Source organism: Podarcis pityusensis (assembly GCF_964106645.2).
Source record: "Podarcis pityusensis genome assembly, chromosome: 13".
Classification (NCBI taxonomy): domain Eukaryota; kingdom Metazoa; phylum Chordata; class Lepidosauria; order Squamata; family Lacertidae; genus Podarcis; species Podarcis pityusensis.
The window spans coordinates 24,314,781-24,341,828 of record NC_138038.1 but is presented as its reverse complement, the minus strand read 5'-3'; the positions used below and the strand labels follow the sequence as shown (position 1 = coordinate 24,341,828).

Here is a 27,048-nt window from a genome sequence, read left to right as displayed (position 1 = left end):
AAACTATTTTGGGAAAATATTTATAATGAGTTAAAAAAAATGTTTAGGTATATCTTCCAAAAAACCCTGAAGCATTTCTGTTGGGTATGATAGGAGAGGAAATACCAAAAGTCGACCAGAAATTGTTCATGTATGCCACTATGGCAGCTAGAACTTTATTAGCCCAAAAGTGAAAACAGCAAGAATTACCGACAGTTGAAGAATGGCAGACGAAGATGATGGACTATGCAGAATTGGCAAAGCTAACGGGGAAAATCCAAAACCAGAGTGACCAAGTGTTCCAGAGAGAGTGGAGTAAATTTATTCAGTATATAGACAATCATTGTAAACATATAAAGACACTAGCAGGATTGAGATAAACCTCACAATGTTTAATAGAAGGAAGCTTCTACATGTGCTTAAAGACTAAAATAATATTAAGGGAAAAAGCTAGAATTGAGATGGTAGAAATGTGTGGAAATATGATGTAGGTATACAAAAACCAGACGATGGGATGGAGGGAAGTTGAGCGGCTCAGTAGAGCTAAAAATTTGTAAAAGGAAATAAGATGTTATATTAATGTTAAAAATGGAAAACCAATAAAATATATATAAAAAGAAAGAAATCACATCTGGCAATCAATGTGCCCCTTTAGTTTCAAATAGCACATGGGTAGACGAGTCTAAAAAGCCCAGGACACAAATTTTCACATGCCCATCTAGCTATAGTGGGTCATTTACCAGAAGTAATGTATTCAGCATTTACTCTGGAGGTGTATACTCAATTCTGACCAAACTAAGCCTTCTGATGTATATTTTAATCTAGGAGGCTTAGTGCTCTGACATAGCTCAGTTGGTAGAGCATGAGACTCTTAATCTCAGGGTCATGGGTTCAAACCCCACATTGGGCAAAATATTCCTGCATTGCAGGGGCTTGGACTACAGGGCCCTCTTGCTCCCTTCCAATGCTACGATTCTACAGCTCAGCCTACCCATGAAACCCAAGGGGCACATTGGTTGCCGGAGGTGAAATATATTTGCATTATGTTCAGCTCTCCTACCCCACTAATAGAAGTGATGGCAGTCCCCAATAGATGAATAAAGTCATCTGGCTATTCAACAGTCAGGAAAAGTCCCCCAAGAAGGATCTTGATTTGGAGTGGCATGGGCAAGAAGGGAATAATAATAATAATAATAATAATAAATTTATTATCTATACCCCACCCATCTGGCTGGGCTTCCCCAGCCACTCTGGGTGGCTCTCAACAAAATATTAAAAAGACAATAAAGCATCAAACATTAAAAACTTCCCGAAACAGGACCGCCTTCAGATGTCTACTAAAAGTCAGATGGTTGCCTTCAGATATCTTCTAAAAGTGGGTTAGTTCTTTATCTCCTTGACATCTGATGGGAGGGCGTTCCACAGGGCGGGCACCACTACCGAGAAGGCCCTCTGCCTGGTTCCCTGTAACTTGACTTCTCGCAGTGAGGGAACCGCCAGAAGGCCCTCGGTGCTGGACCTCAGTGTCTGGGTAGAACGATGGGATTGGAGACACTCCTTCGGATATACTGGACTGAGGAGCTCTTGAAAAGTGGATGTTTCAGAATCAAATCTCAGCAGGCAGCATGGAGCAGGGAAGGGAGAAGGAGGAGGCGAGAAGCCTGCTCTGTTATAACTGCTCCTGTGCTTTCCCCCCATCCCCACAGAAGGAGCATGACCTGGAGCTAGCCGCCCGCATCGGACAATCGTTACTGAAGCAGAACCGGAGCCTGTCGGAACGCAATGAACTCTTGGAAGAACAGCTTGAATTGGCAAAGGAAGAGGTGAGGAAGCCCCTTCCGGTGTCTGTTGCTGACCAGGGAGGAAGCTGACACTACGTATGTGTACATGAAACGCAGGGAGTTTGCTTGCCCCTCCACCCCACTTGGGGTGAATAGAAAGTGGAGAGATAAGCTGGGGGTTGGGAGAAAAAGTGAGCTGGTTGTGTGTATAGCAGTAAATACAGGAAGGATGCGTGAAGGGAATATTTTTCTGTTGGGTGCATTGGGTATAGGACGGTGCTTCTCAAGCTTGGGTCCCCAGCGGTTGTTGGACTACAACTCCCATCATCCCTGACCACTGGTCCTGCCAGCTAAGGATGATGGGAGTTGTAGTCCAACAACAGCTGGAGACCCAAGTTTGAGAAAAGCCGGTCTGTGAGCTGCATCCAGCTGAAGTTTATTCAGAATAGGACCACTGAAATTAATGGAGCTAAGTTGGCCGTGTTGGTGGGTCTGCTGTTGAGTGGAACTAGCATTGGTTAACAATGCTGTAACTTACAGCAGGGGTGAGGACCCTCAGGCGTAGAGGCCAAAGGTGAGCTCCAGGCCTCTCTCTCCAGCCCTTAGGACTCTCCCTAAGGGCCCGCCCCTCACCAACTCTACTTTGCACCCTCCTTGAGTGCTTTCGCTTGGCTGGAATGTGTCCTTCAACTGTAATAAGGCCTCTTTCTTGCCTGGATAGAGAGATGGGTGTCTGTGTATTAAAACTTCTGACTTTGCATGGCTGGAATGTAGCCTCCTCAATGAAGTTAGGATGTATAGCTCAGTCAGTAGAGCATTGGCCTCTTAATCTCAAGGTCAAGTTCCAAGCTGGGCAGAAGATTCCTGTATTAAACAGGTTTTGAACAGATGACCCTTTTAGTCCCCTCTGATTCTTTGCTGTGCTCAGTTTTGCCTCTGACACCACTGGTGTGCAGTCCCTGGAAAGTTGTCCACAAGGGAATGCAACCCCCACCTCTGAACTACTATAAGATCTGAAGTTAAGGGGTAGAAGGGCTTTCAGATTAGAAGGTTTAGCTTCTGCTTTTTTCTTCCATGGAACCCATTGTGCCTCTTCTCTCTCCCCCTCCCCACTTCAAGATAGCTCAGCTTCGCCATGAGATATCAATGCGGGACGAGCTTCTGCACCTCTACACCAACAGCACAGAGGAGAGCGAGCCGACCTCTGCCACCTCCACTCCGTGAGTATCTCAAGATGGGGTGGAAGGGGAGACCTTCTGCACAAGTCAAACCATTTAATTTCTGCTGCCGTCCTCCTGCTCATCCTCTCCATGTAGCGAGACGAATCCAATGTAGAACGAGGAGAAAGAAACCCCACCTAGAGTCTTTCTGCAGTTTACACTGTTCATGCCAGCAGATCCGAAAAATGGCTAGCATCTCCCCTGTGCTTTTCTCTAATTGCATTAAATGCAAAATTAAATCAGGAAGAGCCATCTGTTTGTAACACGGAGCTGTTGTTCCTCATTTAACCACCAGGTGGTGTGAGAGATGCAATGGCCTTGCGGGCGAGAGGGGAGGCGGGAAGAAATACCGTATTTACTCAAATCTGAGGCTCACCTTTTTGGGCCAAATTACTTTGCGAAAACTAAGGTGCGCTTTAGATCCGATGGCACATTTATATTCGCCAGCAAATACTTTCTTTGGTTTCAAGGTTCTGAAAATGGAGGTGCGCATGAGATTTGATGGCACGTTAGACTCAAGTAAATACAGTACAGTGGTACCTTGGGTTACATACACTTCAGGTTACATACGCTTCAGGTTACAGACTCCGCTAACCCAGAAATAATACCTCGGGTTAAGAACTTTGCTTCAGGATGAGCACAGAAATCGTGCTCCGGCGGCAGCAGGAGGCCCCATTAGCTAAAGTGGTGCTTCAGCTTAAGAACAGACCTCCGGAACAAATTAAGTACTTAACCCGAGGTACCACTGTACTACAGTTCTCATGTTTGAACTTGGGTGTTCCTCTCCCAACAATATCTCTTCTAGCTACATTGCCACTCACCTCAACTCCTGTGTTGTTGCTGTTATTATTATTATTATTATTTTATTTATTATACTGCCCTTTATCAAAAGATCCCAGGGCAGTGTCCAACAATAAAATCACATTACAAAGCACCAATAATATAAAGCACAATAAGAGACAGCAGAATAATAATAACAACCTGCTATGATATACAATCAAAAACAGTCAATATATATACAATCGATAACAGTCAATATTCAATCTAAGTATAAAATCATTAAATCCCTTTTTTCAAAAAAGGCATCGAAAAAAATAAGAATTTTTACCCTTCCCAATTCTCATGCACTTAAACCTAAATATTAAACAATTTATATATATCAATTTTTACCAAAGTAATTTTCACAAATATATACTTATAGGGGGAACACCAATCAATTTTTAAGCTTCACACTTTTGAGAGATCAATCTCCCACTGCAAAAAAGAAGTTAACTTCCTTTCTTCTTTCTTCTTGCCACCACTTAGGCTATATCCATACCGACTTCTTATTGAAGAAATACCCTCCAAATAATGCTGCTATACTGTCTAAATTTTTGTAATCCAATAGCTGTGTATTGTGTTCCCAATATTATACTCCAATTATATGGCCAAAGTTAATAAAAATGCTGATAGGGATTCCAATTATATCCAGAAATGTCCAAGGGGCACCAAATATATCCAGAGGTAGGAAATAAAAAAGAATTATCTACAGGAGTCTGTCCACAAATAATTGTAAAAACTCTCAGTCTCCTTATTTTGAAGTAATATTTTTAAGTTCAGATGTAAGGACAGTGATATTTTTAAGTTCAAATGTAAAGACTGAGAGAGAAGAGAAAAAGAAGGGTGATATTTAGTTTGACAGTCCAGACTAATCCAATAATGAAAAATGAAAAATAAAAATAAAACATAGAGGAGTGATTAATTCAGCTCCAATTTTCCTCGGCTCCAAATAAAAATGTCATACTGAAGACAGGCAGCTAGGCAGTTCTTTCTCAGTTCATTCCGCGGACTCACACGAAAGGACCAGGGTAGATAGCCCTCATTCCAACATAGTCCCTTTTTCTTTCCTTTTATATTTAAACGTTCAAATTTAATTAAATACAGAGGTACCCAATCATAGAAGAAAAAATTTTTTTACTGTTCAATATTGTCCTTCCATCCCTTTATTATATTTTTGTTTGTCGCTGGATGACTCCCTTCAACTTAAAATGGAGAAACAAAAGTTCTATTTCGTTGCGCAGTTTTTTCCCCAAAACCGAAAGTACCAAGAAGTAACTTTCTTTCTTTCTTACTTCGCTCAGACCGTTCGTTGTATCAAAGACCTTTTAAAGTCACAAAATAGTTACCCTCTGCTCCCTCTTTTAGTTATCCTCTTTTTCTGTAACTTTTTTTTTTAAAATAATTTTTATTAAAGTTTCAATAAAAAGTTGAACAGAAAAAACATAAAAAAGAAATACACAAATACACAATACAAATTCCAAAAAAAAGAAAACAAAAACAAAAAACAAAAAAAGAAACAGCACAATTAAAAACAATATCACTTTTTCATTTCCCTTTTTTAAATTTACTTATTTTCTGGACTTCCTCATACCTCCCTCTTTTGTATTCCAGTCCAAATTGTTCCTCCAGCAATTTCTTTTCCACTTTTTTAACCCCAATCTTTATTCTTAGTGTAATATAGCATTAAAAATTTACCTCTTAAGTACCAAATTTCCCTTTCCTTTAACTTGTTTACTCCTATTCTTTAATCTTGATGTAATATAGCATTAAAATTTCACCTCTTAAGTACCAAATTTCCGTTTCCTTAAACTTCTTTAGTCCTGATCTTTAATCTTAGTCTGTCTTATAATTTTATCCTGTACAGCTGGAAACCACTTATTTTCAATCCAACATCACTCTAACATTCCTTAATTTTGCAATATTTCTGTAAGTAGTCTTTGAATTTCTTCCAATCTTCTTTCATCGCCTCTTCTCCCTGGTCACAGATTCTTTTTTTCTATAACTTTTTGTTACTTTTGCAACAATTTATCTCCTTTTAACAAGTTCTCTGAGAGGGAGAAGTTCAAACCGCTTGCCGTTTTACCAACGTCCACTCCATGCTCCGCTCATAGTCTTGCATTCCTCTCTGATTGCAGTCAAAACTGACCTCTTTTTTATCTCCTCCTTTTTTTTCAAAGCCTTTCTTTCATACTCCAATTATAATCCAAGTTTGGCTCCGATTGATTGCTTTTGAGAATCGGTCACTCGCCCTGCAAGCCTGGGGCTGCGTTCTCGAGGGTGAGACAATGGCTTCCCGGTGCCTGCTTTCTCCGCCCACCGCTCTCTTCGCTCCTATTACGGAGTTACCTGGCAGCCGGGCGATCTGCAAATGGCTTCTCTGGGATCCTGACCCTCTGGTTTCCCTCCAGAGGGGTTCTGGGGGGCTATCGCGCCCTGTAGCACCCCCTTTTACCCTCGAGAACCTGGACTTTCTCTACCGAGAAAAAGTCCCGCTTGCGACGGGTCCGTGGCTCGACCGGAAGTCAGGCCATAGATTATTTAATGGCTAAATTCCTGGGTAAAGAGGAATGTTTTTGCCTGGTGGCTAAAGGCATGTAATGATGGCTCCAGGTACTCCAACCATCTGCAAAACGCCTCTTTCATCACTCCATGATTGTATCCAGGCCAGATCCAAGCTAGGAGTAGGCCAATGGAAGACTCTCCAGGTCAGAAGGCCTGGCTCCTGGGTGAGATTGAGCCCTGCAGTACCTCTGCTTCTAGAAATGAAACATTAATTCCAGGAGCCTTCTCAGGCCACTGCTGTCTCCCCTCCCCTCTGCTCTTCTCATGACTACATCTCTCCCCTCCACCTCCTCACAGGTTGCGGAGGAATGAATCTGCCCTCTCTCTGCAGCAGTGTTTTCAGTATGACACCCTACAGCAGAAGCTCAAAGGGCTGGAGGAGGAGAACCAGAAACTGCGGACAGAGGTGAGATTCTGAGCTGGGCTGGGCTGCAGGTGTATGTGATTTGTCTTCTCTATCTAATTGTCTGGGAATCAAGGAAAGATACTCGGCACATGCTCAGATGCTTTCGCTCAGTCGTATTACCAAGCTGAAATCCTAGAATCCAAACTGGAACGCAAGAATCATGCAGCGTCCAGCACAGGGTGTCTTGTGATTGCGACAATAGGCAGGAAAATCATCAAGTGGTCTGCGAAGACCGCCGGCCATTTTGAAGTGGTCGATGGGGGGCATAAAAAAGCTCAGGAACCACTGTCTTAGAAGGTTTTAGGTGCATTATCTCCCAGAGCGCTGCTACGTTTTCACAACGTCTTGGTGTAACATAAAGATAACCCCTTAATGTTACATATGTCTGTCTCTTTGAACCCAGGTCACAAGCATTGCCACGGAAACCTCTGAATATGAGGAACAGGAGCAGAAGCTGATGATCGACTGCGTGGAGCAATTTTGTAGGTTCTTAGTTTTGGGCAGGGAGCTTGAAATTTAAGCCCCATTAATAACAATAGAAGGCTACTTTCAGGCATAATTCCAGGACTGGAGGGATGGTTGGTATTTGGTGGGGGGGGGGGGGTTTCCTGGTGGGGTGGGGAGGCAAAGAATAACCCAGTCCTCTGTATCTGCTCTGACCTGCCTCCGCTCTGGAATTAAGTTTTAAAACAGTCCTCAATTATTTGTCTGTGTGTGAGAGAGAGGTGTTTGTGTGTGCGAGGGGCCTCCCACATATTTACACATGTGTCTTGCCCTGTCTTCTTCTGGCATGTAGCCCTCGGAGGGTTGGCAAAGAGGGGAGTATGGCTCTTGGTGTAAGCAAACAAAAAAAGGTTCCCCATCCCTGCTATACACACTTACCTGGGAGTAAGTCCCCTTGAGCTCAGTGGTCCTGCTTCTGAGTAGATACACTTAGGAGCACACAGCAAGAGTTTCCATTAAAACACATTCATGCATTTATCTCCCACCGTTTCTCAAAGGAGCACAAGGTGACACACACGACTCTCCCCCTCTTCACTGAATCCCCACGACAACCCTGTGAGGTAGTTTAGGCTGACAGGCAGGGACTGTCTCAGGGTCACACCCTGCAAGCTTTTATTCATGGCTGAGTGGGGATTTGAACCCTGGTCTCCGAGGTCCAAGTCTTAACTGCTACACCACAAAGCATGTGTACAAACTCCAAAAGTGAGATTCTGATCCCAACCACCTTCTGTGGAAGGAGACAATTCATACATGTTCCCCCTCTAGTACCATCATAACTAAAAAATACTTGAGGCATATATGAAAGAAGGTGGCTTTTGACGTGGGAAAGGGCGGCTTAAAATGACCTCTGATTACAGACGTCCCTGACTTTCAGGGATGCTTAAGGAAGGTGGGGCATAATAATTAATACCCTGCCCATCTGACTGGGTTTTCCCAGCCACTCTGGGCAGCTCCCAACAGAATATTAAAAACACAATAAAACATCAAACATTAAAAACTTCCCTAAACAGGGCTGCCTTCAGATGTCTTCTAAAAGTCAGATAGTTGTTTATCTCCTTGACATCTGATGGGAGGGCATTCCACAGGGAGGGTACCACTACCTAGAAGTCCCTCTGCCTGGTTCCGTGTAACCTCACTTCTCGCAGTGAGGGAACCGCCAGAAGGACCTCGGAGCTGGACCTCTGTGGGACAGAAAACATGTACGGGGGTAGCAGAGGATGAGTGGAGTGGGCTGGGGTGGCAGAAAGCTTTGCCCCACTTTCTGGTCTGCTGGATCCTGCTGTGGGCATATTGGAAGCTGCGCCCTGGTGCGTTGCATGCTGCTGGTGTCTCTTGAGTTGTAATGATCCTGTGTCTCTCTTCCTACTACAGCGGATGCTAGTCGAGAAGTGGTCCTGCTCTCTGAGGAGCTGGCCCGCAAGACGGAGGACACGGCACGGCAGCAGGAGGAGATCAGCCAGCTGCTGGCGCAGATTGTGGAGCTGCAGCAGAAGTGCCGCATGGTAAGCATAAAGCAAAGGGCCGGTTGGGGCCAGAATCGGCACCCAGAGTGCACCCAGAAACAAGGCTGCTCCTTTGTGAAGTCAAGGGTGCCTCAGGGATGTGGGTGTGATACAAGGGAACATTCCTAGCATATCTAGGAAGTCAAGATGAGCAGCCCTGTGTTGCAGTGGATGCGTCAATGTGTTCAGCACTTCCCTTTAATTAAAAAAACCCAATCAATTAAACTCTTGGATTATGCCGAAATGGCAAAAGTGACCGGGAAGCTCAGGAACCAAGAAGACCAAATGAATGAATGGATGAATCTTTATTTGCGCCAGCCATCAGCGATGGCAATAAAACAACAATACAACAGACAAAGAATAGAAATGAAAAGTCAATTATATAAAATATATTTTAGGGTTTTGAATCAATAGTTAAATAGTGGATCTTATTCGGATTGCCCCAGCTAAAAACCTTGCAACCTTTGCTGTCACCTGCTCATCTTGGTCTGCCAAGAGAAAGGACACTGTGGCAGTGGCTGGGCGACCCGGAATGGACAATAAAAGAGGGGTGATCTCATTCCTCAAGTCTTTATAAAGAGTGCAAGAATACCAAAACCTTAACAAAGAGTGGGGGTGGGAATTATAATTTATCTTGGAGACCACTGTAAGCAGACGAAAGTATTAGCAGGACTGCAATAACACTTGTAATGTAGCAAATACAATTTTGTCTCTGCTCCCGAATGCCTTGGGTGTTGAACGTTCCGGCTCACAAACGATCGAAAACTGGAAGTGAGTGTTCCGGTTCTTGAACATTTTTTTGGAAGCCGAACATCCGATGGGGCTTCCGCTATTGTTTCCAGTACGCCTGGGCATTAGGAAACTGGTCAGAAGCCGCGCCTTGGTTTCCGAACGTTTTGGAAGTCAAACGGACTTCTGGAACGGATTCCGTCGGATCCAAGGTACGACTGTACTATGGAGACAATGGAGTGTTACAAAATATGGACTGCTGAATAATATACAGTAGAAAGGGTTGACAATAGGACCCACGGAGAGGACGGTGGGAAGTCCAGAGATTCAGAGGAATCTTTAAATATGGATGTGTATTGCCATATTCTTATAATTGTAAAATCAAATAATTTTTTTTAAAAAAAACAAACCCCAAGGACACCGTGGATGATCCTGGTGGCAATAACTCTTATCTTTCTTCCTGCAGTATGGTTCAGAAGTGGAGGAGCTGCAGCAACATCTTGCTGCTGCCAAGGAGGTTCAGCAGCAGTTACGAACAGAGGTTTGTATCCTTGGAGACGGGGTGGCGGCAGGGGTGGTTGTGGTGGGTGATGGCTGGTTGCGTCTGTCCAGTACAGAGAGGAATCTGAACAACAGCAAGCAACACGTCAGCTAATAATATACTGGCAATATTTTTATAACACTATGCTGTTTCAAGATTCATAAACAGAAGACATATAATATGTGCCTGGAGTCACAAACTAACAGCAATCAAGTAAATGTTCCATGAACAGGAATGGTAGGATGCTAAGTCACTGTCAAAGATCACTGAAACGGAGGCAGAATGCCTTTCCCACAGTCAATATCCTACAGACATGAGATGGTGGGTGCTCCAAACATTGCAATAGGGTGCTCCAAGCACTGCAGCAGACAGTACAGTTCTTCCAGGATAACGAACTGATTGAATGATAAATCTTCATCAGCAAATTAATACAGTGGACACTCGGGTTGCGAACGTGATCCGAGTGGGATGCACGTTTGCAACCCGCAGCGCCATGTCTGCGCATGCGTGGGTCGCGATTGGGCGCTTCTGTGCATGCACAAGTGCTGAAACCTGGAAGTAACGCACAACCTGAAGCGTCTGTAACCCAAGGTATGACTGTAGTCCCCAAAGATACATCAAATGGCCAAGGATCAGCTATCGCTAAAAAGTATAGTAAGCTGATATGTTGCTTGTTCTTATTCTGAGTGTCCTGTTTTGCAACACGGGGGATTTTCTTTGGTGTACAGTACAGGGAGGAAGGCAGAGATAGAACTGTAGAGTTGGGAGAGACCACGAGGGTCATCCAGTCCAACCCCCTGCAATGCAGGAATCTTTTTGCTCAACGTGGGGTTCGAAACCATGACCCTGAGATTAAGAGTCTGATGCTCTACTGGCTGAGCCACTGCTCAGCTTCTGTTGGAGGAAGTGCGCTTCTGAAAACCAGTTGCAGGCAGTCACAGGTGGGGCAGACCGCCTTTGCACTCATGCACTCATGCACAGCTTGCCATCTTCCCCTAAGTATCTGGCCAGCCATGGTGAGAATGGGATGTTTTTGGACTAGCTGGGTCTTTGGCCTGGTCGAACAGGGCCCTGTATCCGTTTTGTGCCAGCCTGCTTTGGCTCTCCCCACTCACATACATTTCCCAGGGGTTCTCCGACGGAAGGGCATGACTGTTGAACAAGTTTTAATGCCAATAAATACCTATTGTAATGAAAAAGGGGGGGGGGTAAAAAGGTCAGGAGATCATCACTGTTGACTGATATCACAGCAAGTTCAGTCACATGTTTTAATTGAACCTGAACATGTAACTGGTGTGTTATTATTATTATTATTATTAATAATAATAATAATAATATATTATTTGTATTTGTTAATAATAATAATATATTATTTGTACCTCGCCCATCTGGCTGGGTTCCCCCAGCCACTCTGGGCGTCTTCCAACAAAGATTAAAAATGTCACACAGGGCTGCCTTCAGATGTCTTCTAAAAGTCAAATAGTTGTTTATTTCTTTGACATCTGGTGGGAGGGCGTTCCACAGGACGGGCACCACTACCGAGAAGGCCCTCTGCCTGGTTCCCTGTAGCCTTGATTCTTGCAGTGAGGGAACCACCAGAAGGCCCTCAGCGCTGGACCGCAGAGTCCGGGCAGAATGATGGGAGTGGAGACGCTCCTTCAGGTATACTGGCCCAGAGTTGCAGCAGAGTTAGGCACTGCAAATCAATTCTAGAGTAAAACAACTGCCCCTAGTTTCTCTTCTCATTGTGGCTTGGCCTGATTAAGATGAGATGCCTCTCCTCTTGCACTTTCAGCTCCGAGACCTGCAGGAGAAATACGTGGAGTGTGGGGCAATGTTGCATGAAGCCCAGGAGGAGATGAAAAACCTCCGGAATCGCAGCCTCCCCAACAGCACCATCCACCGTCACAGCTCCCCTACTTTTTTGCCCCTGGTAAGTACAGCGCATCTTGGGGTAGGGGGCTGCGTAAAGGAGGAGATACCGGGGAAACAGAATTGGTTTGTAAAAGAGAGTACTCTTGATAGGAGGCAGAGCAGTGGGGATGGCAGAAGGTGGTTATTTTAGTAGGAGGAGGCGAAGAGCATGTCTCCTTATTGGGAAGAGCAGCCAGGTTGCTTCCTTCACATTCCAACGGGTGCATTTCAAGCTCCTAGTCCTCAGCGAGGGAGGAGGGAAAAGTGGGATAAAGAAGGGCAAGCCTCGGGATTTCATTTTTTAAAAAATATTTTATTTTTTACTAACCACCAAAACACAAACAGTGAAACCCCCCAGGCGGCTGATACATTGGGTATGCATATTCAGTAATATACATATTCAATAATATTCAATAATAAAATATTCAAATCAACCATATGTACACTTCTATATACCTTAACACTTCTCCCTCCACAAGGTTTATTTAACTTTTAACATTTTAATTGCCCGCCTCGGGATTTCATTTGAGTCAGGACTGAATTATGGGGATTTGGTTTTTTCTTCAATGGGTTCTGTTCCATGAACCATGCTAACAGTGTCTCTGAGCATGCACAGTCCGACCACTAAGCAGCTCCAGCATGTTTTCCTCACTCCCCCATTCCCCAGTCTGACATTCCTGTCTGGTTTGAACACAGGCACAGAAGCCCCCCCCCCCCCCCCCGGTTATGGGTGAGGGTTTTACCCCGCCCAGTCTGCCCTGCTCTCTATTCCCACCTCCTGGGGAAGCACAAATGGAATGGAAGAAAAAGAAATTGATTCTGGGAATTCCCTGGGCATCTTTTACTAGTGAAAGACCACCTGCCCACTGTGACTTTTTGAATTGCAGGATTCCCTGGCTGCAGAGATCAAGGGCACGATGAGAAAGAGCGTGGACAGCTCTGGTTCCTCGGAGTGCAAGTAAGTGGGAAGGGTGCAAGATACCTGGTGTGTGTGTGTGTGTGTGTGTGTGTTCGTGTGTGCAAGCTAGACCCATAAAAATGAGTGGCGAAAGCAAGAAGTTCTCAGAGGATGGCATCGTGAATACAGCACAACCCCTGAGGCCAAATGGGGGAAGAAGGAGGAGCCTTTGGATCAGGAGGTGAAATTCAGAATGATGGCAGGGGGAGCGGCCCGTGTTTTGTTAGCCCAAAAATTAGAAAACGAGCAAGGTCCCAACTAAAGAAGAATGGCAACTTAAGCTGACAGAATATGCGCAGCTTGCAGACTTAACATATAGAATAAGAGAACAAGAAGAGCATACATATAGAGAAGATTGGAAAATGTTGATTGAATATATGGGGGGAAATTGTGTACACCGGAAAACGTTGGCAGCATTAAGATAATAAATTCAACAGTGTAAGTAAGTTATGATGGATGCAATAATGGAATACTGAATGGTATAGTTTCTGTAAAATATGCAGGGATTTATGATATGTAAAATGAACCATGGAAAGAGAAGAAGGGAAGTCATTGATATTTTAAGGATGTAAAAAGGAGTACTTTAAATTGTAAAACAGAAAATTTAATAAAAAAATTATATACGGAATGATGGCAGGGGAGAACCTGTGTGGCTCTTCAGCTGTCCTTGGGCTCCATTTCCCATCAGCCCCCGTCAGCAGGACCAGTGGCCAGGAAAGATGGAGGCTGGGGACAGCAGCAGGTTTCCCTATCCCTGGTTTAAAAACTTGGGTTGGGGGCAGAGCTAGGGTTAAAAAAGTTAACTCTTGGGGACCAGAGGAGGAGGAACCAGTGCAAAATTTAGGGTGCTGCAGATGGTTCCCCCACACAGGGTGCTGAGCTGAGGGGGCACAAAATAACATCAGGATTTCCCAAGCTTGGGTCTCCAGCTGCTTTTGGACTACAACTCCCATCATCCCTAGCTAGCAAGACCAGCGGTCAGGGATGATGGGAGTTGTAGTCCAAAAAACAGCTAGAGACCCACGTTTGGGAAATCCTGACCTATATTAGTACCATGAGAAGATCCATTTAAAAAAGCAACTGGACCAAAAGGAATTACTATGACAAATTAAGAAATATGGGAGGGGGAGGCATGCTAATTTTGTCCTTGCTCAGGGCACCATATTACCAGAGTCCTGCCCTGCCATGACCTCCCTTTGTGTCCCACTACTGACCCCGTCTCTGCCTTGTATGTTAATCTCAGGGGTGTCCGTCGGGTCTTTGAGACAGTGAAGGCTGTGAACCAGGTGGCGAAAGCCAGATCGCGGGCAGAGTCTCCCCTGAGCCTCCCAGTGTACTCTCCCAAATTTTCCTCGCTGGGCTGCAGCCGCCTGAGCACCCCGCGCACCAGCTTCTACGGTTCAGACAGCCCCATTGCCGGAGGCCTGGAGGGGCACGACGGCCATACTTCTGAAGGGCCGGACGAAGCACGGTGAGTCCTGCCAAGACACGGTATAGGCACCTTGCCACAACCTATTTTCAAATGGTCGTTTCCTCAGGGCGGAGACCTGTCTCCTGTACAACGCCACAGGCCTTGGTGGCAGCGGGGATCAGCGTGGCTAATTCCACCTCCTGTTCTTTGGTTTCATTTAGCCGGCGCGAGGCTGGCACACCGGGCACGCCCGGCCGGCACGACTTGGAAGCTGCCGTCCGGTGCTTGTCGGCCCGCCAGGAGAGCCACAGCACTGAGCGCTCGTTCTTCGAGATGGAGAGGGAAAGCAAGCTGAGGCGGCTGGCGAGGGACGCCGAGGACTCCAGCGGGTTCCTCACGCCCAACGAAAGCATCACATCCACCGGCACCAACTATTCGGGCAGCTCTGGCGGTTCCGGGTTTTCTCTGGGCTCCTTCTCTTGTTTCCCCGATAAGCTTCAAATCATCAAGCCTCTGGAAGGTCAGTGGGAGACGGCAGTCAAGAACTGGGGTGGGGGGTGCTCCCTTGGGCACACCATGGGCACACTTTGGGCTATATTTTGCTGAATTTATTCCGATGCGTCCGTCTGTTGAATTAGCTTGCAAGTGCATAGGGACTGGAAGCATGTGATGGTTTTTAAAAAGTCATTTGGCAGTATTCATTCATTTATTTTTTACACTTTACATACCACTTAGGGTTTAAACAAATCTCTAAGCAGTTTTCAACATAAGCTGAAACATCTTAAATCAGTGGTGGCCAAACTTGGCCCTCCAGCTGTTTTTGGACTACAACTCCCATCATCCCTAGCTAACAGGACCAGTGGTCAAGGATGATGGGAAACGTGGAGGGGGGAGTGAAATCTAGTTAAAGAATCCCCATCTGGTGCGCCGAGGGGCCGAGGCAGTTTCCCCCTCAATTATTTTTTTTAAGGGACTGAGCCCCTCAATATTCAGGGGGTGTTTGGCTCGGCCTCCTGGCTCCTCGCGACATTGTGCAACGTTGTGTGCATGATGTCATGCCATTGCACAGTGTCGCGCATGAGCCCCCTCAATCCTATTAAGAAGGTGGCGCCTCTGATCCCCATAATCCCTTGCCCTGGAAAAGGGGGAAAGGGAAAACGGGAATTGCAAGGAAGAAGTGCCTGTCCATTGCTCTGGGATTTGCTTGAGGAAAATCACCGTTTATGCAGCTTCTCAGTGCAAGAGTATTTCCAGTTTTAATGGGATGGATTGGGGCTTGGGGGAGATCTGTACCTTCAGCATCAAAAGTACAACTGGCAATTAGCCAAGTCTATGTTTCTGGCTATGTTTCTGAGATCCAGCACCGAGGGCCTTCTGGCGGTTCCCTCATTGCGAGAAGTGAGATTACAGGGAACCAGACAGAGGGCCTTCTTGGTAGTGGTGCCCGCCCTGTGGAACGCCCTCCCTTCAGATGTGAAGGAAATAAGCAGCTATCTTCTCTTTAAAAGACATCTGAAGGCAGCCCTGTTTAGGGAAGCTTTTAATATTTACTGCTGTATTGTTTTTAACACTTGATTGGAAGCCGCCTAGAGTGGCTGGGGAAACTCAGCCAGATGGGTGGGGTATAAATAATAAATTATGATGATGATGATGATGATGATGAAGATGATAATGGTGATGATTATTATTCTCTGGCTCTAAAGATGTGGGGTGCAAAACTTAACTCCAAAGAGCTGGACCAGTCCTGTTGCAAGGTGTTTGATAATCTTGCTTCTGTCCAGCTTTGCTAACCTTGGCCAGTTGACTTTAAACGCAAGTTACTTGGCATCGCTTGCATTCCTGCCTATGTCCCTTTCCCTCCTGGTCTCTCTTTAGGCTCCATGACCCTCCACCACTGGCAGCAGCTAGCCCGGCCTCACCTGGCAGGGATCCTGGACCCTCGGCCAGGTGTGCTCACCAAAGATTTCCGGCAGCTTGACACAGACCTGGAGGAGGTCTACAACCTGAATGACCTGGAAGAAGACGATGTGGATGCAGGCTCCTTCCCGGCCCTTGCTACCTCGACACCTGCCAAGGCCAAGGAGAGGCCTAGTGGTGAGTCAGTTGGTTCATTTCTAAACGTTGTGTGCCAGTAGGAAAGCTTGGGGAGTGTCCTGGACAAGTTTCTGTCATATGGCATCCCTGTGGTGTGATAACCACATCCCTGAGCATGTGCACCAGATCCTAGGGGCTGAGGGACTTTTGGCCCCCACAAGGTCCTTTTTTTGAGGGGGGCATTGAGCCCCCCTCAGTGTTCAGAGGGCCTTTGGCTCCACCTCCCAGCTCCTCGCAACGTCAGGATGTTGCATTGGGCCCCCTTAATCATCTTGAGAAGTTGATGCCTCTCTCCCTGAGTCACACTACTTTTGCTTCAAGTCCACTGGCAGCCATTTTGTGAACCAACTGTTGAGGTGCTCTGTAGCAAATTGGCAGCTGTTGTGTGTGTTTGTGTCTTGCCCTGAACTGCTCGGGGCTCGCAGGCTGGGGGGCTGCTGTTCTAGTGACCCCCAGTTCTGCCAGTCAGTCCCGTCTCCCCTGTCAACTTGGGAGCAGGGATCCTACAAACAAAACACCCATTTTTTTTCCTGTGAGGTATACCTAGGTGGTGGTTTGGCAATCTCGTTTAACTCTTCACGACTCCCTCAGTTTTTAAAAACACATATGAAGAATAAGTTCCACCACCTCAGGTTTGTGTGTTTTAAGGCGATTCCGGAGGCTTCAAAGCTGACGGTTTGATTTCTCCTTAACCACCAACCACTCGCAAGCCATGAATTTATAACTCTTGCAGTTGCCCTTTCTAATTTGAAGGTGGGAGCAAAATAGTATTTGGGGGCACAGGTGGTGGGGGGAGAGAAGAGGAAAATTCAGGAAGGATGGGGAAAATACCCTGCTTACATTGTCAAAAAACCCAGTGTACTTGCAATTTCCTTTCATTTTTTTTTAATACTTCACAATAACTAGCATAAACATGGGGCAAGCAGCCATTGCTAAGACCTGACCTCTGCAAAAGCACCTAGACCTTTGGGTTTGTATTCAGCTTACGGCCCACTCCGTTAAAATGGAGATATGGGGACCATTTATTTGAGGGGGGTCTGTCCTGAGTAAAACTTAAGTTGAATACAGCCCACACAGTCCACAAGTTGATGGTGAGGGATGTCCTTTCCCACAGGAAAAGCATTTCCTGAAAATCACCTTGAACAACATGAAGGGGTTGGGGGTGGAGGCAGAGGGAGAGGGCTTCATCCCTGTCGGCATTTACGAAAAAGTATTCCTCCATACCTCTCCCTTAGATAACCTGGCATTTGTCTCTGTCTGTCTCCATGCCCCACCAACACCACCCTGCCCCACTCATTAACCCTCCGTTTTCCTGTCCGTTTCAGTATTTCACTCCGTTAACAATCTGCCCCAGACCCCGCCTACTTTCACCATCACCACCTGTTGCTTCTCGCACCCTAGCAACGAGGTTACCATGGTGACACCCAGGTAAGCATCCTTTGTGGTCCTCCCTTCCGCCAGCTTTCCATCATCCTTTTGCTTCTGCTCCTCCGTCATCGCCATAAGGAGGATTTCCCGCTGTGTGTGTGTGTCTTGTCTTCCGTTTTTAACCTGCAATCTCCCTCCCCACCATTTTGGATCCTAGGCACAGCTGACCCCGGTATGGGCATCTCCTGCAGCCCTTGGCGTATTGATGGGGTGGGCTCCGAAGTAAGAAATCTCTTCCCTGCCTCTTTTCTCTCTATCCTACCTGGGGAGAGCTGGGCAAGGAAACCTCCCTCACCTGTTCACTCTCCTTCTTGAGCAATGCTGGCTTGAGGACAAGGGATCCCAAGGCCCATCTGCTGATGCCTGCAGAGGAGGCCTTTATCTAGGAAAACACAGGCACCCAAAAGTGGTCATGTGGCTCCTTCTCAGGAAATAGAGGTGCTGTGGCTCAAACAAGTTCACCTGCGAGACCTTGAGGGCCCTGCCCTTTAATATAAGGCACTGGGGAGGGGGCCTTGATGTTCAGAAGGAAAGGCACTCTGCACATGGTCAGAGGAACACTTGCTCCACATTTCCTGGATCCCAAGCTGTGGCATCTTAAGAGCAGCTGGGGTTTGAAACCTTTTTGTTGTTGTTGTTGCTCTGATCCACATTAAGCCATAACCCAGAGGAGTCATTGAACATCACAATGGCTTAAGAAGTGGGCTCCTCCCAGGTGATGTGGAGCCTTGCCTTGAACCAATGTCAAATCTCGATGTGTCTGATAAAAATATTTCCACGGGACCCTTAGGTCAATCGGCAGCTGCTGCTGCAGCAGCCTTCCTCCTCCACTTGTCTCTCAGCCAGCGGGCTTGTTTTTATGAAGGAGAATGGGAAGTTTCCTGCCCAGGGTTCAGAGGAATCAGAGGTTGAATGAGCTGGCCCTCCCCACCCAAAGGGAATCCAAGCCTTCTTATGTGCTCTTTTAATGATAAGATAACACTTGCAGCAGGATTCATTCACTTTCCCGAGAATTCAGGGTGACTAACAGCAATAATTTTGAGCAATACGAGAATAACAGAAAGAAAGAAAAGCGGCAGCCTTATAAACGACACCTTCAAATACACTCTATTCATATACTAGTTATAGAATCATAGAGTTGGAAGAGGATCCCCAAAGGTCATCTAGTCCAACCCCCTGCAATGCAGGGATCACATTGACCTGTATAACTGGAGAACCTTGTAAGTAACAGCCTTAAGGTTTGTTTGTTTTTTTATAATATTAAAGCCCACATATCATAATATACAATTCCCTTTTTTTAAAAAACAAGCTGTCCAAAATTAAAAGCCTTTTTAAAGTAGCTGTTTAAGAAAATCTCCAGCTTTTTTAACCCTAATAATAATAATAATTTTATTATTTTTATGCCACCCATCTGACTGGGTTGCCCCAACCGCTCTGGGCGTCTCCCAACAAAATACTAAGAGCGCGATAAAAACATTGACCATTAAAAACTTCCCTGTACAGGGCTGCCTTCAGACAACTTATAAAAGTCATATAGTTCTGTATCTGTTTGATATCTGGTGGGAGGGGCTGTCCACAGGGTGGGGCAGCCCTACTGACTTATGAATCGACTTCCCTGCCCCAAACCATATGCTACAGGCCATTGATGACTTATTACCCTTTCTTTCAAGGGTAGTATCCATTCTTCTTCCTCCTCCCCATTTTATCCTTACAACAGCCCCGTGAGGGTAGGAGAGGCTGAGAGGTAGTGACTGACCCAAGGCCACCCAGCAAGTATGGTCTAGAATCCCCATTCTCCCAGCCCATCACTCTGACCACTGCACCGCACTACCTTGCTTTGAAGAACACAAAAAGAAGAGGATTTGACGGTGGGGACAGGCAGCTACATTCAGCCACTGGGCACAGCCACATCTATTAACCCACTAACCTTTCTCTCTAGCCTTAGCACTAACCCATCTGCTTTGCACAGGTTAAATGGGCACTAATACTGTGGGGTCAGACCCAAAGGCGGCAGGGGCTGCCTCCCTTACTCCCATTTCCTTGACTGCACAGAGGAGTAGGGAGAAGGGGGTAGGTAGAGGAACAGACAACTAACTGGTGTGACTGGTTTATAACATGAACTTCTGATAACGAGAGCGATGAACGGCAGTGTTTGTGAGCAAAGAAGTTATGGCTCAATGTGTCTCTGTCCACGTGCCGTTTTCAACCAGCAGGAGGCAGTGTCGCTACCTGTGCCTGCCCTTTTCTCCAGTCCCCTAAAAAGAGATTCACACATTCAGAATCTCTGGGTTAGTTCAGGTGTGGCACCCAGCCTGTTAGCACCTGTAGATGTGCTGCAGGGCCAGCTCAAGGGCAGCTGCCAGCATCCTGGTGCCTCCCAGTGTCATTGTGACTACAGTTCCCATCATCCCTGGCCACTGGCCGTGCTAATGGGAGTTGGAGTCCAACAACGCCCGAAAGGGTCAAGGATGGAGAAGGCTGACGATGGCAGTGCTCGGGCAAGGAAAATCCAGCCGGCACATTGCCCGCCCCGCCCCCTGCTTTCTCTCAGTAATAAGCAACGGGTCACAGTCCACCAGGGTAAGAAGAAGGTGCAGCCCCACTTGTCCCTTTATTGGCACTTCTGGGTTGTTTTGTCGGGCTGATGACCAGAATGAGGCCTATGGGGCTTTCCCCACAGAGATTACAAAGAGAGATACCACTCTACACCCAATAGAGAAACATGGTCCATAGTGGCTTTCAATTTTAACCCTGGCAGTTCCAAGCTATGTGGCATCTGCATCTCCCTCTCTGTGCCCTGAAGATGGATCAGTGCAAATCCCTACTTCCTGCTGGATTGGGTCCCAATAGATAGATCAAATCCCTCTGGTTCTCAACCTGCCCAGGCTTAACGGCAACCCCAAAGTCACAGCCCAAGGCAGTCACATCATGGGGATGGAGCAGGAATAAATTCAGGAGTCAACTCAAAAGGATTTGCACCACAAACAGCTTGTGATTTTTAGCGAGAGAATGCTGCATTCAGATGGAAGTGGCTCCTCCGTTTATTTGATTTAGTTCTGGTCTCTTGTGCTCTGAATGGCAGCAAACTTGGGGAAAACTGCCTGTTCTCTGTATGTGTTCTCTTAGCTCAGTCTCTTGGGTTGCCAGCTTCCCACATATAGCAGGAGGTCCAGCATTTTCATGGCTCTGCTTGGGGATTTTCTAGTGAGCTGTAATGTCAGCCTGAGCCAACTTGCTTGGCCACCGATGCGGCACATTAAAGAATGCACCTGCCGTTGCAGAAGGAAGCTGAACTTGTTCCTGAGCGTCCTATGCGTGCTTTTAGTGACTGCCTCTAGTCCATGGAACTGAATCTCTCTCCTCTTTTTTTGGTTTTTGTCTTTGTGTCCACCCCTTCCTCTCCAGTCTTTATAATACAGTTGTGCCCTCTTGTGGGTCCGGCACGGGGCTGAGCCCCCCTCACCCTCCCCAGCTCCCCCTGCAGGAAGAGCCCAGCTGTGAAGAGCAGCAGGAGGAGGACCCCCCTCTTGGACTAGTGACTCTGCTGACGGAGCAAGGCATTTCTGCACAGAGAGGGGCGGGGGCAGCCTCAGCCTTGGCCCTCTTCCCCAGAGGCTCAGGCACCCTGTCTTGGCTGTCTCCTCCTTTGGGCTCCCTGTGGCGCTGCCGCTGGAGCGGCCTAGGGGAGTGGGCTTTGGGATCGCCTCGGTTGCCGCAGAGGGAGGAGGAGGAGGACAAGCCCAGCATCTTCAGCTTGAACCTGGTGGAGAAGCTGCAGCAGCTGGGGCTGGACAAGGTGGTGAAAAGAGGGGAGGCCTCGTACGCAGCTTCACACCTGCAGGGGCTTCATCGGAGGAAGAGGTGTCTGTCGTGAGGACTCTGCAATTTTGTGCTACCCTCCGCTAGTGGGGCGTCTGTGAGACAGAGGGGCCTTCATGCGGACTGCCTCCTGGACAAAGCCCAACTGTGATCCTGAAGTTTGGGGTGTGGTTGTGGGGAGGGACCCTGCAGGGCTTGGCAGCAAACAGGGGGTCTGCCAACCACAGTGCCCTGTTGCCATTCTGTCCTCCACTTCCTGTGGATCAGGAAAGTTGGGGAATCATTGTTTCAATGTCTCCCCTTGCTGATAAAGCTTTTCACAGCTTCCTTCTGCCTCCATCCTAGGAACCCTGGGCGTTGTGGTTCTGTGGGCCCTTTTTTCTGTGGGGCCCTTTTGCAAAACTGCAATCCCCAATGTACTTTCTCTATGAAGGCTATGGGGCATGGGTAAGAGGAATGAGCCCTGTGGAAAGAGCTGACCCAAAGTCCGAAAAGCACACAGCTCCAAGTTCATCTTCATGGACCATGACTCTCCCTGCTTCCTGCACTATAGTCACTGCCTTCACTGCTAATTCCCTTAAGAAATGCACACCTTCTCTGTCTCTCTGTGTGTGTAGTACGTAAAGGCAAGTAGTGGTATAGGCAGGACTTGTGGGAGTAATAGGTTGGGCTTTTTGCATGCATGATGGGCTTGAGAGGGGATGTTTCTGTCCTTTACCTCCTGCCAACTTCAATTTTCTTAGCCTCGGGCAAATGCAATAGTTGGGTCTATTTCTCATCTGGATCCAGTGAGGTTTTCTCCATTAAAAGACACCGTCTCAGTTCATTGAGGAAAAGGGACAAAGAAAGCTGACCGGGATCCTCTTGTGCCCTCCCCCCACGACACTCCCCTGTGGACCCATTTAGTGCCCCTTCCTTTGCCAACACTTAGCCACCCAGAGCTGGCTTTGTTCGCCCCACACCCTGAGCTCTCCTTTTGGGGAGGCAAAGGTCTCCTCTCTTTGTTGTGTTGCTGAGAATTCTCCCGCACTTTACTCTCCTCCTCCCCCTCCTCCTCCTCTACTCTCCACTGAAGTTTTTAATACTGCACTGCCCCTGCGGCCACGGAATCTGCCTCGTGTCTGTTTCATCCTTGCCGGAGCAGGGCAGCTCTGTTTGTCTTCCTCCAAAGCGTCTTCTAACAACATTTACGGTAATTCTCAGACTTGGGCAGCTGTATGGCTGGTTTCCACAGATTGCTCTGTTGTGGGTCTCCCCCCCCTTCAGTGGGCGTTCGTATTTTCCCATTTATAAATGTTAACTTAAACGTCCCACACCCATTCCTTGCACGCTCCTGTATGTGTGCTGCACAACACTTTGCATAGCCAGCCCCTCATTTTGACACATGTGTATTCCTGTTACGTTCCTGTGTCTCCTTTCGGTGAAATAAACATGGTGTTGCTGTTGCTCCTGATCTCTGTCTCTTGTGGTGTTTGGCTGGGGTACAGTAGCTCTGCTGTTGCCTCTCTCTTTCCTTCTCGCCCACCTCTTCACGACAGCCTGGGCTTGGTTTTAATAACCAGCTGACTCGCATAGCAAAGCTTCTTTAAAGACCCAAACCGCTACAGGCAATAGGGGTGAGTAACAGGGTAGTCATCAAGGGAGCAGGGAATGAATGAAACTATAGCAACGATTCCTGATGCCGAATGAAATTGAGGGGCACCAATGCAAAGAATGAAGGTGGCACCACGCAAACACTGCGGGGAGCGATTCTTCTTCTGCGTCAAATACCATAGTGGTCAAATGGAAAGTAAGGTTATATCTAACTTTCCTAACTTGTGGCTGTTGGATCAATCTATCAGCCTCTGATGGATGAGAAGGATTGGGTCCGACATTACTTTTGCCGTGCATGTGTGCCAGTATCCATATTTGGTAGAGTCACATCTCAACGCAGCTCCTTCCTTGGAAGCATCTTGGAAGGGGTTGAAGGTACACACAGTAGGCAATAAACACTCATGGAAGCCATAAAGAGTCAGTCAAGTGTAGAGGTTGACTTGACAAGCATAAAAGCACATTGGTAGCAAATATATACAGACATTCCCCACTGGTCAAGGCATGCTTAGAGTCCAACAAGAGTACAAGACACACTGCTTCTCTCACTGCAAGGCGCAAGCAAGAGATTCACAACAAGTTGCACAGAACCATTGTTAATCAGTACTTCATGTCACACTGCGCATGTCCAAAGAACAGTTCCCACAGAAAACGTCCTTGCATAGACAAAACAGTCTCAGCCTTCTGCTGCTTCTTGAAACTTCTTCTCTGCTCTTCTATGTTTCTGGAACAAATGGTTCTCTCACACACAGAGAGAGAATATCCAACAGTGGCTGGGTGTTTCTATGCAGCCCCCGCCACCTGCTTCAGCCAGTAGGTTTTGTTGACTTCCAACAGGTTTTGTGCTGCCTCTTCGCTTCCTCGTTTCATAACTATTTGGAGCAAGGGTGGGGACCCTGTGCTGCTTCAGGCATCGTACTCCCTGTCGTACACCATTCAGCTCCAGCCAGCCTGGCCAGTGTTCAGGGGTGATGGGGCAACAACTGGAGGACCACAGGTCCCCGATTGGTGGGGATAGCCTTAAAATGTTGTATTAGGCTACCATCTCAGAACTGGTATCCTCATAGGGGAGCAAACCAGGTCCTGTAGGTTTTTTGCAGTCTGTTTGTGCATCATACAGAAACAGGACTGGGCTGCGGTCTCGTACATGCACACCAACTGGTGGATAAATCCTGCAGCTTTGGTCCATTTCTGCTAGAGCAGTGTTTCTCAACCTTGGGTCTCTTGCTGTTGTTGGACTACAACTCCCATCATCCCTTAGCTAGCAGGTCAAGTGGTCAGGGATGATGGGAACTGTAGTCCAAAGACAGCTTTGGGAAACCGTGCTAGAGGCTGAGTGTCAATGTGTTTAGGGCTATTCTTGGCCTAGAGGCAGTGGGATAAGGGGCTGCAGTTACATGGTTTTTCCATTAGAGGTAGGAATTGGCAAGTGGGAAAAGCTGAAAAGCAAGCAAAGGGGGAAAATGGGAAGTGAAATGGCTTCATCTGACCACCAGGTGGCTGCAGAGATTTGTGGCAAGCACTGCCTGCATTGTGGAATGTTCCTTCCTTACTCAGTGGTACATGAATGTCCAGTCCAAATGCTCAGAAGCCCCCTTGTTGGATCCCACTTCATGCATTCCAGGTTGAGGTGTGTGTGTTTTAAAATAAATGGTTCTAGAATTCAACCCTGGGAAGCATTGATTTAAATTAGGCACAAACTAGTACACCTCTGTACATGCACAAGACCTTTGAGGATCAGACCAGCCTCTATGCCCTGAGCCACTTGAAATTGGTTTGTAGTAGATGCGTGCTAGCCCAATTTAAATGTTGCTTGATGCCTTGCAGCTGAGCATGGGCACAGACAGCACTGAGAAGAGTCGGGTCCTGGAAGTTCTGTCCGTGGTGCATCCACAGTCAGAAGTCATTTCCTTCATGTGGTTGATTAAAATACGCATATCTTGCCCTTCGGCTCTCATGTCTGTTCAGGGTGTTACGTGTGAAGCTGCCTGTTACTGCTCCGCAGGGCATGGGAGCGGCCCACACAGACTTATCATGGTGGCAAGTTGTCAAGTGTTGAGTATGGGCTCAAGACATTTTGCTGGCTGAGCAAAGTGTGGTTGCTGCCCCCAACTCCATTCCACCTACTGAATGAGATGGGCAGTTGACTCTTTGGTGATGAGGTAGTGCCCTCCATTACAAGGGTGCATGTAGGACCCATTGCTATGTACGCCAGCAGAGGGTAGGAGCTCAGGAGATGGCCATTTCTGCCTGCCCCCTCAGGATCTGCTGCCCAAAGCAGTTACCTCATTCCTCCTGATGGTAGGGCTGGCCCTTCCCCACTGCCTGTTGTGCTACAGCAAGGGTGGCCATCTTGGCCGACCCATGCCCACCTGCCAATCACCTAACTATATGTTACATATGGGGCGGGCCAATATGCGGGAGGCAGTGGAAGACAGGAGTGCTTGGCGTGCTCTGGTCCATGGGGTCACAAAGAGTCAGACACGACTAAACGACTAAACAACAACAACAATGGGGCAGGCAGCTACAAAAGCATCTGCCCTGGAGTGGCTGGCTGACAGGTGGGTTGCCCTGCTGTCCACAGGAAGGGAATTACCGTATTTTTCGCCCTATAGGACGCACCGTCCCATAAGGCGGGGGGGGAATAAAGGGGACCCCAGCCCCCTTCCCCCGACCCCAGCCCTCAGAACAGGCAACTCTCCGCAAGCTGTGGGAGCCCAGCGCCAGGCTCCTAGGCTTGCGGAGAGCTGCGCAAAGCCTGGAGAGCGAGAGGGGTCGGTGCGCACTGACCCCTCTCGCTCTCCAGGCTTCAGCGAAAGCCTGCATTTGCCCCATAGGACGCACACACATTTCCCCTTCATTTTTGGAGGGGAAAAAGTGCGTCCTATAGGGTGAAAAATATGGTACTCGCATGGAGTGCTGCAGACAAATAAACAACAACCCCTGTATCACCACCTGTCTATTGATGGGGACATCTGGAGAAAGGCATTAGGAGATGAGCTGAATACCTGAGTGGCCTGAAATGGGAGCAGGCATCCCTTTATGTACCTCTGTTCCAAATGTTTAGTGTTTTATAGGTAAGCAGACTCTGCCCAGAAGATATTGTAGATGTCCTATCAGCCAAAGCTCTTAAAAAGCACGCTAAGCCACCAAATCTGCTTGGGCCTCAATGACAAAACTAGATCTAGGAGCACACTCAAGCTGCACAGCATCCCTTTTCTGAGGAACTTCACCTGGAATTAGGGAATTGCTCACCTCCCGAACCACCATCTTGTCAGGATTTAATTTGTTGACTGGGCCTCAACCAGGCCATTACTTTTTATTATTATTATTGTTTTATTGATTTGCACATAAGCCCAAAGTTTAGAAAAGCAAAATAAATAAATATTAATACTTTACTGATAACCCCAAAGAACGGCAAACACCAAAATGACAGGTTGGACTTTGGCAAACTTAACTGGATTGACCGTCCTGGAGAGGGGGAAGTGGGTCTTTTTTGTAATTGTTATATATTGGAAATCAGTAAAACTGTATTTTGGAAAAAAAGAAATCTCCCAAAGTATAATACAACATATAACAATATAACAAAAAAGGCCATAAGTATATTGTATGTTTTTTGTAATTGTCAAGGGAGTCAACAAACATTAATAACAGTGTCCCCTGGTGTTTTGAAAAGAATCACATAGTCTCTAGTCTGTAACTGATTTGGAGGGACCATTCGGCCCACCCACTGCCTTGCTTGACTTACAGTGTCATGCTATAAATACCTCCTCAGAAATGGGGCCTAATCC

General features: G+C 47.0%; 1 protein-coding gene across 4 annotated transcripts in view; it reads left to right on the top strand.

The window, feature by feature from the left end:
* LOC308461060 (trafficking kinesin-binding protein 1-like) overlaps window positions 1-23,120 on the top strand; it is a 35,160-nt gene extending 12,040 nt beyond the window's left edge. The window contains exons 3-16 of one of the 4 annotated variants that reach the window (XR_013978787.1): window positions 1,686-1,802; window positions 2,880-2,980; window positions 6,659-6,767; window positions 7,171-7,249; window positions 8,643-8,773; window positions 9,969-10,043; window positions 11,839-11,976; window positions 12,845-12,915; window positions 14,159-14,386; window positions 14,548-14,846; window positions 16,202-16,420; window positions 17,746-18,020; window positions 19,566-19,716; window positions 21,254-21,364. Coding sequence is in view for 1 of the 4 variants with exons in the window: in XM_080977655.1 (XP_080833781.1) it covers window positions 1,686-1,802; window positions 2,880-2,980; window positions 6,659-6,767; window positions 7,171-7,249; window positions 8,643-8,773; window positions 9,969-10,043; window positions 11,839-11,976; window positions 12,845-12,915; window positions 14,159-14,386; window positions 14,548-14,846; window positions 16,202-16,420; window positions 17,746-17,848; window positions 21,254-21,722 (2,139 nt within the window). In the remaining 3 variants the exon portion in view is untranslated. Of the gene's footprint in view, window positions 1-1,685; window positions 1,803-2,879; window positions 2,981-6,658; window positions 6,768-7,170; window positions 7,250-8,642; window positions 8,774-9,968; window positions 10,044-11,838; window positions 11,977-12,844; window positions 12,916-14,158; window positions 14,387-14,547; window positions 14,847-16,201; window positions 16,421-17,745; window positions 18,071-19,565; window positions 19,717-21,253 lie in introns of all 4 variants that reach the window. The other 3 variants (XR_013978788.1, XR_013978786.1, XM_080977655.1) reach the window with 3 other exon arrangements.
* The last annotated feature ends 3,928 nt before the right edge of the window (window positions 23,121-27,048 follow it).